The 14,022-nt window shown below is 36.2% G+C and overlaps 1 protein-coding gene across 6 annotated transcripts in view; it reads right to left on the bottom strand.

Annotated features, from left to right (window-relative positions):
- Nucleotides 1–931: 931 nt before the first annotated feature.
- The window catches only part of JPH1 (junctophilin 1), an 82,397-nt gene continuing 69,306 nt past the window's right edge, over nucleotides 932–14,022 (bottom strand). Inside the window, exons 4-6 of one of the 6 annotated variants that reach the window (XM_032442765.2) lie at nucleotides 11,687–12,351; nucleotides 3,693–3,788; nucleotides 932–1,101 (exon numbers count right to left, since the gene is read on the bottom strand). In XM_032442765.2, the coding sequence (XP_032298656.2) occupies nucleotides 3,708–3,788; nucleotides 11,687–12,351 (746 nt within the window). In that variant the 3' untranslated portion in view covers nucleotides 932–1,101; nucleotides 3,693–3,707. Of the gene's footprint in view, nucleotides 1,102–1,154; nucleotides 3,587–3,692; nucleotides 3,789–11,686; nucleotides 12,352–14,022 lie in introns of those variants that run through there. The other 5 variants (XM_015855791.2, XM_015855790.2, XM_015855793.2 and 2 more) reach the window with 5 other exon arrangements.

Below are 14,022 nucleotides of genomic sequence, written 5' to 3'. Positions count from 1 at the left end.
CAGGGTTCTCATGTAGAATATACAAATTCTTAAAATTAAACTGCATGATGGTAGACTTAAAAAAAAAATAAATAAGGCATAAACGATTACTTCAATTGCTCCAAAAGTAATGCCTCCTGTTTATTTATGTGAAAGCTACAACAGATACAAAGTGCACAACAATACCATTTGAGAGAGGAAATCCTGAGCTACAAAATACCACTTTATATCACAGGATTCACCATTAGCGATGTATTTTCACTGGTGATGAACAAGAGCCTGCATCCCATGCATGTAAAAACGTGCACCAGCAGATGTGACCCATTGCCACTGCATCACCCACTGCCTTACTGTGCTCACATCCACTACATGGAGGAATTCAGTGACACAACTATGCTTCATATGCACTTCCAACTCAGACACCATTTTGTCAGGCTGCCCCTCTGTCACAGAATGCTGGTGGGAAGGTTCAGTTCTACTGCTATACCATCAATATCGGACTCTGAAAGCATGGGCCAAAATAACTAAAAAGGAGGCATCACTTTTGGAGCAGCCCTCCTATTTCAAATATTACTACAAATATGTTCTCACTGAACAGGAAGGCTTACTCTTTTTGGACAGTGATCTGAACAGGAACCAGAAAACAAAATCCTGAGTTCATGAACTAATTCACCAAATGTGATGTCCTTAAGGCAACTGTAATGGTGAATTTTCTCTGTGTAAAATACTGCTTTGTAATTCTTCACTTCAGTTGTGAACACATGAAGACCTTGAGAAGGGAAATCTAAATAAGGTAGTTGTTTACAAGGACAGCTCCTAATGGATCAGTCACTGATTAAAACAAGATCAATTAAACCATCTTGGCAGAGGCAGTATAATACAAGATACAACATTTTAGAGATCCAAAATTGTGTCCCAGAACATGAAAAAAAGACACATAACGAAACTTGCTTTTTTTTCTTTCTTTCTTTTTTTTTTTTTCTTTTTTAAAGGTACTTTTAAAAACATTTCCTTAGCGATTTTGTTGAAAACAGTAACTTACAATAATTTCAAATGGGTCAAGACTTCACTTTATATTCCTGGTTCATTTCTTGTTTATTTAGTCTGCTTGAAAAGTTGTTTCTGGAGAGTGACAAAAGCAATTTGTAAACAGGAAGAACCAGTCTGAAACTCTATTAATAACCAACTTATTTTTATTAGAGCAAATACAGTTGTGAAAACTGTACATTATACATTTTGGGTCAAGAATTATAAATAAACTCATAGATAAAGAGTTCATTCTTTGACAGCAAGAAACTTTAAATAGACAAAATGACATTATTAAGTACATTGGCAGGCTTCATTGTGCTGTCCAAAATGTAGTGTACAGTATAACAACCAATTATAAATAGCCTTTCATGTAAAATACAGCTGTGCACATTTTAGAAAAATACCAACAATTTGTTTGAGCTTTGTTTTAAAAAAGCTTATAAATCATACATATTTATAAATGGTACTAACATGCTTACTTAAATTTATAAACATTTTCATAAGCTTTGTTACCCATTATTTCCAGAGCATAAAGTATTTTAAATAAACATTTAATAGGAATTAAATATGTCAGTTACAAAATTACCTCTCCACGTAAGGAGATGGGGGGTGATTTCACTGTTGGATGGAACATTTTGTCCATTACGTCAAGGCTTACACAGTAACTTTTAAAACTTTGTTCTTATTTAAAAATTACCTTCCTAAATTTAAAACACAATTTTGACTCTTTAAAAAATAAATATACAAGCTTTATTTTCATTTGCTTTCTTTCTGCTTTCTTCTTTATCCACACTGGTGAAAACACAGGATTCTCAACATACTTCTGTAAAAAACACCACGGTGTTACTGCCCTGCTTGGAGCTGCTTCGCTGCACTCTATTCAGTCCGCACCTAAGTTACTTTAATATGCTGCATCAAAAGATAGCTAATGTACTTTTAAGAATGTCGCCTGTTACACCATGCAAACACTTATAAAGTTTACAAACAGGTTCAAAAACTATATCGTATGAAATATTGTCTATCAGAGATAAAATAAACCGTAATACAAGCCCTTTGCTTTTTGCAGCTTCAAATTAAAATGCTTTCTTTCCAAATGATCACACCACATATTTTCAGCAAGTAAGCATGCTTTTGGTTAATATAGGGTACAATAATTACAGTATAATGGCACATAAAAGAAACATGATCACGTCATTATAACAAAGGGCTGTGAAGCTACTTAAGACAAACTTCCCAAATGAAAAATTTTGAGGATTTTTTAATGCTGAGGTAAAATTATAAATGGACTTTAAAGACACTGAAGGCATCAAATCGATAAACGATCACTTAACATGTCTAAATGCTCTACCTGAATGTATTCAACACAAAACTAGTGTTTAAAAATCACGATAGTTTATTATGAGCATTAGCTTAACTGTCACTGGCATTAATGAGCACTCAGACAAGACGTTATTTTAAATGCTGGCAAAACACCTCAGTGCTGAAACATAATAATTCAAATCACTAATTATCACAGCACCAGAATTAAAAAATAAATAAAAATTAAAAAATAAATCAACATGCAAACTCCACATTTTGTCTTCCTTCCATTATTCTGGTATTTCATCTCCAGCTTAGGATGTGCTGATATCGACTTTGAATTCTTACTTTTTTTTTATTCCAAAGAATTTTGCTTGCTAATGCCATAAGCATTTGAGCTCTTTAGGAAGATAGAAATTTTTGCATATTGTATTTGTATATTGTTTCCTAAACCTTAATGTGAATAGACTCTTCAGATTTAGGAAAATGAATTTAAGAATTATTCCTTCAGAGTAGAGAAAGGTTTTATCTTCTGCTTCTGCTGCTAGGCAGAACCGGTAGCGCTCTCCAGGTTGGACTACACACTATGTTATGGCTATACATCAAATTTCACAAACAACGAATGAACAGAATCATGCACAGGCAAATGAAATTCAATCTCCCAGAACACTGTGGGAGATGTTAAAAGCAGCAGGTAATGGAATAAGACTGGTGACTGATGCTGCTAACTATTTCTTCTAATGAGATAGGAGTGAACGCTGGAATCACTTCCACAGCAACAGAATCCTCTGACCACATTCCTCTGGCAGTCGTTTTCCCATCTCCCCACTAAAAACATCAGACGGTAAAATAGTAAGGCAGCTGTTAGCTTCCATCAACAAAAAGTGCAGCTCCGTACATTTCCAGTTTAGTCACACTCTGTTGGAACAGATGGAGAAGCCAACGCACTTCACTGGTGGGGCTGCTTCAGCATATTATTTTGTTTGTTTTCCGACATGGCTGCTTGCTTCAGCTTTCAGAGGACCCCAAAGCCACAAACCATCAGCAGACAAACTGATCTGGGCCCCTGGCTGAATTTTCCAAGTTTCATCTCTCTTGCGTCCCATCATCCTAACGCCAAGCCTCCTTCCCTGTGTCTGAGTATGCCTGGTGCCATTTAAAAGGCTGATGACACAACTGCAGAGAACTGTGGGCTAACACCACTAGTTGTCATGACTTCACTGAAGGGTCAAAACAGTTACATAATTAAATAACTATGTTGAATCACATTCAGGCATAGCTAAAATTAAAGCAGGAAACATTAAAAGTATGCAAATAAATTCAATCTTTATAATTTGAGGTGGGGTGGATGTGGTGACTGTATAGGAAAACAAGACCTTGCTTACCTTTCCTATTTCCAATCAAGTTAGAAAATGGACAAAAAGAATGGCTAGACCAATATTCAACAGCATTACCAGGGCAATCATGACTGAGTTAGGGCCCTGAAAATAAACAAAGAGAACAAAATTAATCATAGAACCATAGAATCATTAAGGCTGGAGAAAACCACAAAGACCAACCAGTGCAACTGTCAACCTATCACAACCATGTCCACTAAACCACATGTCCAAAAATGCAATCTTTCACATAGTGCACAGCAACAAACAGGATCTGGCTTTGCTCTGAAAGGTTATCTAAATATCAAAAGCACAGACTCTGCTCATGAAATGTAGCCTTGGTTAAACTCTTCTTTTCTAGTGACCTAAATATCATCTGTATAAAAATGAACTGGATAAATAAAGGTAAGTATAATATTACACAGCTCTTAATCACACTGAGAATAACTGTCTGACAAATATGACTGTACAAACGTAAACAAAGCTATAAAAACAAAAATGGTGCCAGCTTAAAAGAAAACAAAATAAAGAAGTCAAACTTGAAGCCAGAGCACTGTTCCTCATCCATACAGTGGGTTCCTTCTCTGACACCATTACAAGGCAGAAGCAGGGTTTTGCACAATGATGTGCTGTATGAAAAGAATGCTTTTTTTTTTTTGATAGTTAAAAGGAAAAAAACATATATATATTATTGCCACTTCACTAAAACTACTAGTAATATTACAGGAGAAACAAATAAATAATTAAATAAATTTCAATTTGCAATACTAAAAACTTGCTTTGATCCACTTTGAAACTTGGTTGCAAATCCTTACCTTATAGAAGTTTTTAGTGAACATGGAGGCTTTCTGATAAACAACTTGAAATAACGTATTCAACAGATGGAGTTCCTAAATTTTTCCATTCTTCTGTCAATGTATTTGGTTTACTGCAACATATTTTCACATAAATTTGTATGTGCTAAGGTGTGCAGTTAGTGCAAGTAGAAACAGAAAAACCTTTTACTCAGACAATGATTTCCTGAATCACAAAAAGCCCATCACAAACTCTCTCCATAAAGTTGAACTACTTAAGGATCACTGGCTTCCAGAAGAATGAATTCATTTCATTGGAAATCAGAATTTCTTTTTTCAGTTTTCACAAGAAGCATTCCTTGTAGTTCATTATGCTTTATGGCAATGACAACATTTCCTGTGCAGCTTTTGGAATAATAAGTTATAAGAACTTGCAATTAAAAATTTGCTGTAACTAGGAAGCTACTGAACATTAGAGTCGCTATTATACCACATACTCTTATCCCAAAACAGTCACTTAAACATCTACCAGAACACACATTTACACAGTAGGAATGATAACAGGCTAGATGTGGACTGCTAAGTTCTTGAATAAGTCACAAAATATGTTTTGTCAAGCACTGCTTAAATCTTGGGGGAGTCTCACTCTAATTAGCAGTTCAGTCCCTATAGGTCATGATGTTCCCCCTGCACCTCTTCAGATACATCTATACGTATGCCAAGGAACTAGGTGTTGAAGTTCAATCAGTGCCTGTGACCATCAGGATGCTCCTTACATTTTGCCATGGGGGAATGGTATTAGTAGCAACATTAGCCTTTGGCCTAGTGGCAGAATGTCAAAAACATTCACTAGGAAACTGAAGACTAGGGTTTAGGGTTACCTTAACCAAAGGAATTTTGAGTACCAAGTGCCCACTTACTAGTGGTATGTTTTAACCATTGGATCACAGAACAGAAGTGGAACTGTGCTCCCTACTTCCTACTGGAAGTGAGCCACTATGCACCAAAGAATATGAGAAGCTTGGCAATGGAGAACAAGCATAAAAAATGAGAGCGAATCCAGGCATCACCACATTTTAATCAGAGGAATGTAAGCAGCCTGTGTTCACGTGCTACTTGAGATTCATTTCTTCTTTCGCTTTCTAGCACGGTCCCAACTGTGATAGCTGTGGTTCTTTGTGCTTTCCTACCGCAAAGGAAATTCAAGTTCCCACCAATTCTTTCAGAACAGGTGACTCCCACCAACTACATTTGGAAACTGTGAGGTTTATACAAGAAAGTCACATCAGAAGAATTTAAACAATAAAACTTGCTTTACTTGAAATAACATCCGATTTACAAATCTCTCAGTTTGGCAGTCCTGAGTGTTAATGTGTCACTCAGAGTGAGTGACCTTATCTTAAAAAAAAAAAATAATCCCAGAATCTCACATGACAAACAGGAGTAATACATACACATTAATGTTACATCTCTGTCCACAAGGAGTGTGATTACATTACTGATTTGTGCTCAGATTTGAGTTTGGCATCTGTAGGGACTCGGTTTGACCAAAGCCAGGTCACTAGATTCTTTATAGTTCAGCCTCCAACCTAAAACTGCACAGAAATTCTGAGAAAGCATGAAGGAGATCAATGCCTGATGCCATTAAAATTCACTGGGATTTGAGTGTCTAATACTCTGCCTAATTTAAAATAAAATCCATCAAAATCAAGTTGTTTTATTCCTACTGAAGACCTACCGGGAGTTCAAGGAGCCAATGAGCCTTACTCATTACCTATAAGATATCCTGAAACAGCATTCTGATAGCTACAAGAAAGTTTTTGACTGAATGGTAAGTTGGGACTGCAGATCAAAGAGCATCTCACTATCATTAGTCTTAAGAAATTAAGGTTGGTGGAGGAAGAAGGGACTTCTCTATGGATGCATCTCTCAGGTTGCATGGGTTTAATAATCTCACCACAGTAACCCTGGATAAATTAGGCAAAAAAACCCCACCTTAGAGATTATAGCCTGAATCAAGAAATCTCGCCTACAAAGACAGAAGAAAACAATACTTTAAGAACTTGATTGTTGATTTTATATGAAGATCAAAGAAAAAATGTATAATATATTTATGATAATATGAAGCCTATGCTTTACAGAAATAAATTTCATCTCCTTCAACCTGTTCTGTGTATTTCCTTGTCTAATAACCAAGATTTTGTGTCAAAAACAGTTTCCTGATGAACTAAAAAATGATCAAGCAATATTTGTACAACCCAGGATTATCATGCAGTTAACTACTACCTGTTCTTCAGATACCTATGAAATAAACATTTAATGCTTCATGGCAATTCCCATAAATAAGGCTTCAGTGCAAAGGCTTAAAATAGCAAAAGCCAAAATTAGTCTGAGGAGTCCAAGAGTGACTAGCACAGGTGCAATAAAGAAGCTGTATCAGAAAACCTTCAGTCCTGCTTAAAAACTGCCCCTCCGTGTTCTAATACGTCAGCCACTTACGCAGATAAAAATACAGCCATATGATTAGGTTTCAGAATGGGGAGGGAAGAAAGTTATTTTCCTAAAACAGAGAGCCAGGAAGTATTAAGACTGCTCCTGTAATCCCGTTGCATTATGAATGTCTATTATATTTAGCATAAAGTTCTTGCTCAAAGATTTTTTAGGATCAGGCAGACAGAGGTCTATTTTCCTAACATCATGGTAATTTTATTCCTTGATAACCGCATGTTAAGTAAACAAAGAGATGGAAGCAGAAACACATGGGTTAATGTTCAGCCAAATGTAATGATTTAGATAAAGATAAAAACCAGGCTAAATAGTCTGTGTGGCTTAAAAATCTTGATCTACAATACAAAAATTGGGAACATCATACACAGAACATTGGTGCCTGTGCTTGTACCTGGCCCTAAGGCAACATAGGACATATCAGACAAATCAAATGCGTATACATAAGCAGACATTACAATGACATTTTTTACAATTCAGTCCCACTTGTTATCCAAATCCAAGTCTATCTCAAACCACCTCACATTCAAGGTGAGATAGGAGGATGCAAGTTGATACTGGGACCAGAGGCTGCAAATGAGAAATTAGAAACAACACTAATGGTTTGCGATTAAGTCCCAATGAAATCTCTGTAGCATAGTATAACTAGAAGGCTCTGAAGACTTGGTGAAAAAAAGGATGATTCACCTACAATTTACTAGTGTCAGTGCCTAAAACCTAGCAATTATTTTGGAACAGCTGATGAACAGAGACATTGGCATCCTGTTCTTATGCATGTTTTTACCTTGATAAAATTGTGACAGGGTCGTATTGCTCTTTCAAAGAAGCTCTGGAACGATTCTAAACTTTGTTTTTTGAGCAGTAGAAAATAAGAACATAGAGATATACATTTATGTATTTCAAGTGTGTTGTGGGTGTGAGTATGTGCTGATATTTTGTAAGTATAATGTCAGAATTAGGGATACCTGCACAATCAGTACTATAACCAATACATTGCATAAATGATTTTCAATAACATTCTTAAAGATGTAACAGATTCATAGAAAATACGAACCGCAAATTTTATTAACCAAATGACTACTGTGGACTTTGCTGTAAATAAATTTCTTAACCAAATCAATGCATATGGACATCTTAAAGGTCTGTGTTTCATTCAGATGTGAGAAATAGCTCTGATTTAGATATGTGGAAAGAAGAACTAAAAATTATATGTCTTACATCTATGTTCTTAATGCACTCTCACTGGAAACCTGGAAGAAGCAGAGCACTTCCAGTTAATCTAATAAAATGTACTAAATTTCATATACCCAAGTCATACTTCCTCACTCTTTTCAGAGTTTGTTTCTGTTTTCTATTCCCTAACAAATATATTAAACTTTATTGGAAGATCTAATGCAGGTGAGTGCTTTCAAACCACAACAATTTATCAGAATGAATATAAAGCAATGCAATTACTGAATAAAACAAAATAATTCTCTAATGCAGCACTGGGATTCTAAAGTATCTTCATGTTCAGAACTGTCTGGGATAAAGAGAAGTACTCTAATCAGTTATTTTTTCTAGCAACTTTTCACTTTTAGGAAATGTATTCTACAGAGTCATTTATAGACACAGATGGAAGATATCTTTGAAAAACATTCTTCTGAAAATGTTATATTAAAAATTATCTCCTAAGCTCTACATTCCCTCCTTACTGACATGCTGATAATAAGAATAATGCAATTAGTGTGCTCCAAATGAAGCAGAGGGCTGTAATATCAGTAAACAGTAGTTAATGTGCTATACCTGATTGCTCTTCCATCCTTCCAGATAACAAACTGTAAGTTCACAGCCCTCATCCTGATTATTCTAGAAGGTCAATAAACAGCTGTTCAGATTTACTGCTTGGTTTCTTAATGTGAAAACTCCCTCAGCTCCAACTGACGATTTGGTCAGGATGCCATATAAGAAAAATAAGGACTACTTCGAGCCCTATTTTCACCAGAGCTGAAGAAAATATTCTGATACAGGCTGAAATTCTGTGTGCTCACTAAACATTCATGAGCCTGACAGCTTTGTATTACCCTAGATAGGAGTCATATCTGTGAGATTTGAAAGGTTAAAGGGCTGATATGAGCTGTAATACAGATTTGCAGATTACAAAACCACTGTGAACATCTAGTCTGATCTGCACAAAACAGAATATAAGCTCCTTGCTAAACTAAAGGACGTAATTTTGGCAAAATGTTCTTTGTTGAACTACTCAGGGAGGACTGATGAAAACTGATGGTACATTTAATTAATCTCATTAATAGAAATTTAAAATAAGACTTTAAATCTGTCTAGCTTCAACTTTCAGCTGCTTGTTCTTTGAAATTTTACTGTAAACTATTTTGGGGTGTGTACTTACAGTATGTGATTTAATGTGCCAAACAGATTTTCTGTTTCAAATCTTCCATTCTAATATGTTTTAACCACTCTCGCTCCTTTTCATGGGCCTTTCCTTGTGGTTTATTTTGTTTTGTTTTTGTTTTTTGTTGTTGGTTTTTGGTTTTTTTTTTTCATTTTCAATCTCTGATTTATGAATATTGTATTTTGTTTCAGATGTGGTTGCACTAGTGCCAAACCCAGATAAAACAGACTCTCGCGTACTCTTGCTTAATCTTTCCTGTTGGTAAATCTAAGGATTATATTAACGCTTATGATGAACAGCAGACTGAGTGCTCATGCTCAGTTACCTCTCCTGATCGGGTGATTTGGATCAGTTCGTACCGGTGATCTGCTGTTGTAGTTCTTTATCAGGTTTCTAACTCCTCTGTCTTTTGCAAACTTTATCAGAACACATTTATATTCTCTTCCATGCCACTAGTAAGCATGTTAATAAAGCAGTGTAGCAGAATTAATCCAAGAATAATACCAAATTACTGACATTTTTCAACTACTATTTGATAAATATTGGTCAGTCTTTTAAAAATGATTTTAATGTGACATTTAGGCTTTGCATTACATTGGCTTCCTTGTCAGAAGAAGTAACTGCCAAAGAAAACCAAATGACCTTCCTGACCGAGGGCACCATTCCTCCGCCTCTTGAAGATTTCAAGCTTGTCTGACAAGACCTTTTACAGGGCATGTTGGTTGAAAATTCTTTTACCTTTCACTTTAAAATTATTTATTAATGAAATCTGTTGCTCAGGGCTGGGCTAACATGATCTCTTAATTGAGTCGTTTTGTTTATCCTATCTTAAAAATGACACACTGTTTTGTTTTGTTGTTTTTTCTTTCCAGGAGTACAAAAAATGTTTCAAAAAAGCAATGCTTATTTATAAAGTAACAATATCATAATTATCTAGATTTCCTCATTTGCTGTAGGTTAATTCAGCATCTACAACTAATGTATTCTTGAGTTTCTCTTGGCCAGAAATAGTTTCATTATCATCACAAGTTCTGAATTTGACTTTTTTTTTTTTTCTTAACAGGGAACAGAAATGCTAATTAGTCATTAATAAGCCTCAGCTCAACTACTGATAATTCCATTACTTATAAACAACAAGATTCAAATCCATAGTAATCTGAATTATAGTATTATTTTTTTCCTCCATTTTCTGACAAGGAAGAATGCTTAGTTTTTCATATCACACTGAAATCCAAGTCTGGTTAGGAGCAGTGCATACTTTGGCACAAAACCTGGTTTTGCATGGTTTCAGAACTACAATCAACACAGAGAAGAAAATGAAAAGAGGAGAATGTCTGGACTGGGTCAGTCAGCAGGGCAGCATCCCACCTCTAAGAGTAATTATAACCACCTTTAGAGAATGAGATCAGAGCAAGTATATACAGGGACACTTCCCAAATACCCTCCAGTCTCCAATGACTTGTTGCTCATAAACTTTCCAAGCTCTAGAGGCAGTAACCTTGTACTAACTACTCTCAGTGGACTTTTCCTTAAATCTCTGGAGCCTACAGAGGCTTCTGAAAGTGTTTTGCTGGTGATGTTCTTTGGCCTGAAGTTCTAAAAATGCAACATACACTGGCTGAACCAGAAAATACTGTATCATCTTAATAGAATACTAAACAATTTGTCATTATATCTGGCTTGCAAAATTGCCTTTATTTAAGAACATGACTACAGCTCCTGTGTTGATACCATTTACATTAAAATGTACGATGAGAATAACTGCAAGTTATACAACTCCTGGTGACTGTCATCAATTCATTTCTCTGGCACGTGAAGAAGTGATGGAAAAAAAATCTTAAATTTCACTTTTTTACAAGATTTTTGGAAGAAGCTACAGGATATGCAGTAACTTCCACATCATGACAGAAGCCTAACTGTGGAACTTCTAGTACTTAGTAATTATCAACTAAACTAAGATACACCAAATATTGTTTTGAAAAAAAGCAAGGAAAGATATTTATATTTGAAAATATGTATCTCAAACACACACTCACAGAATTTTAGGCATAAACAATACCCTTGTATTTATGGATGCACTAGGGTATACAATTCAAAAGCCTGTTTATATTTGACTATATCAGCTGCCCCCTTCCATTTTTAAGCACTGGAATGTGTGCACCTCATTTCACTCTTGTACAGACAATTTTAGCTAGCAGACTGTATCCATACAAATATTTGACCGAAGACTGAGTCTTGCCTGTCTTCAGGCTACAAAGCTCAGCAGTAAGAGGTAAAAGCAAAGTAAAAGTGAAAAGCTCTCTTGTACTCACCGAGCTGTTTACTACTTCTTTTTCCGTGGCTGAATGTGACTCCTTATTAGCTGGATTCTTTGGTGCAGCAAATTCTGGTTTCTTAATTTTTGTCTCAGGTTTGTTTTCTTTGGCATCTGGCTTACCCCCAGATCTAGCAGGGCTTGGCTTCTGTGAGTGTGGTATCCGTGAAACTGTTGATGGTGATGGGTTGTCATATTCATCATCTTCTTCCCCAAGCTCCTGTGGAAGCACTGTTGGATTCATTTTTACATAATAACCATGGTAGTGACCATGCAACTCCCCATTCTCTGTGCTGGTGGGATTGTGATGGGCTGAAAGCTTTGACTGGTGTTTCACAGCTATTTCTTCCTTTATCGGTGCTTTTGAATATAAAGGCTTGTTAATCGTGGGTGTTATGTTCTCTGTGGCTAAAAGCCTTTTTTCTTGATTGAGTTTTGCCCCAGAAGTGGCGTTTTGCTTTTTCTGGTGTTTTGAAGGAGAAGGCTCAGAAGGAAGAGGAGGACTCGACCTCGGACTTGCTTCTGGGGTTCGAGGCGGTGTAGTACCTTTCCGATAAAAGTGAGGTGACTCTTTTGGGGTAGGTGGTTGTTCCTGAACTTTGTCTTCAGATTTTTCTTTTACTTCCATTCCTTCTTGAAATTTTTGCTTGATATAATCAGGCCCTGGAAAATAGTGTAAGAAAAATATTATTGTTAAAAAGAAAAATAAGACTTCACAGTAAAAGTATTGCACTGCGATGTCAGACTGGGTGGCCTTGCTAAAATACTGGGGCTAGAGGAGTGTTATCCAAAAATTCACTGACTTCTGTAGGGATCTACCCTAACGGACTCACTAGTTGAAGCTACTGTACTGCCTGGTAATTGCTGGAAATCCTTATTGATTCAGTTCAAAGATCTTACCTCTTCAGCTTTGCAAAGGGCCACAGGATAAAAATAATAGCTAAGAGACTACAAATAAAAATAATAGCCAAGTCCAAGGAACTAAAGACTGGTTTACCTTACACCATTTAAAAAATTTTTTTATTTTTTCCTGAGAACTATGCTTTCCTTGATTACCTTCATCTATTCAACTTACGATGATAGTATTTGTCTGATATGGAAGTATTTAACATTCAGAATTAAATTTTTCTTCTGTCCTTACAACCCATAGGAAATAGGGCTTGAATGCTTGAATCACTTATTTTTCCATTTGTGTGCATGTCAGCTTGTCTTATTCACATACATATGTGCCTTGAACTCTCACATGCTGGCTTTAGCTTCCTGAACAAATCACTTACCACATGCAAACCCAAGTTAACACCTCTAGTGGGTAACACAGTTCTTCTTAGAAGCTAGGAAGACAAATTCTCTCACATTCACTAGGGAAACACTTATACAGCAGCTGGTATGAAGGATATTCTGTCCCCAGATTCTACCAAAATACCCATGAGCACATTTATCACTAGACTCGATGATCAAGGTGCATTTTTATGCAGTAGTTCACATAAAGACAATCAGATTGAGAAGCTTTGCTCCAGGTCTGTCTGATTTAATAGAAATAAAACTGCTGTAAACCTGTCTGTATAGTGGGCAACAGGCAACAACTTCTAAATTTCTTCTCAGAGGCCACATCCCAGACTCCAGGATCAAATCCTGTGAGAATTCAGATGCTGGGGAGCTCTATTAATAAAGAACTCCAACAATCTTTCCATATATTCAGAACTGCTTCTGCCAAATACAGTGTAACTATTTTTCTGCTTCTATCTTTGCTAGTACGTCTATTTTTCTCTGATTTCTTTATCTTCCGTAAGTGAGGCTTACTTGTTTTTCATGTCAAAGAAATTCTGTGCCCAGGGAAGAATGTCTGCACACATTTTCCTCCTTTGAATTTCTAGGAGACTCTAGCTGTGCTCGGCAGATACGGTGTTTTTACAGATGCCAGAACACATGCATCACTACACAGAGCTGAGATGAGAGGAAGGAACAAAGAGTAGCATGAAGTTTTCGGAAGTTATGAATCATTTGGTAAGTAAGCAAGCACTGCTGAGAGTGAGAATTACTTGGCACAGATTTGCTTTTGAGCAGGAGAATCACAAGGATTTCAGTATCTTTGAAAACCAGGGGTGAAAACAGGGAGTTGCTGAAAAAGACGAGACAAGTTAGGATTTGTTCTCATACGATGTTTAAGGGGGTTCTTTGAGAAGGTAAGCCTGCATTCTGTAATCTGCTGATAAAAGAGGAAGGCAGCAGAACACAAACTAAAAGTCACCACATATTAAGTCAGTTACAGTCACAATTCACAAATTTTTCATCTTTTTAGAGATATATAAGGTAATGCTGGGGTTTTTAATGTAC

The sequence above is a fragment of the Coturnix japonica genome, chromosome 2 (assembly GCF_054131305.1).
Source record: "Coturnix japonica strain WE chromosome 2, WE-NBRP24, whole genome shotgun sequence".
NCBI lineage: Eukaryota > Metazoa > Chordata > Aves > Galliformes > Phasianidae > Coturnix > Coturnix japonica.
The sequence above is the reverse complement of the archived record's forward strand: the minus strand, read 5'-3'. Positions and strand labels throughout refer to the sequence as shown.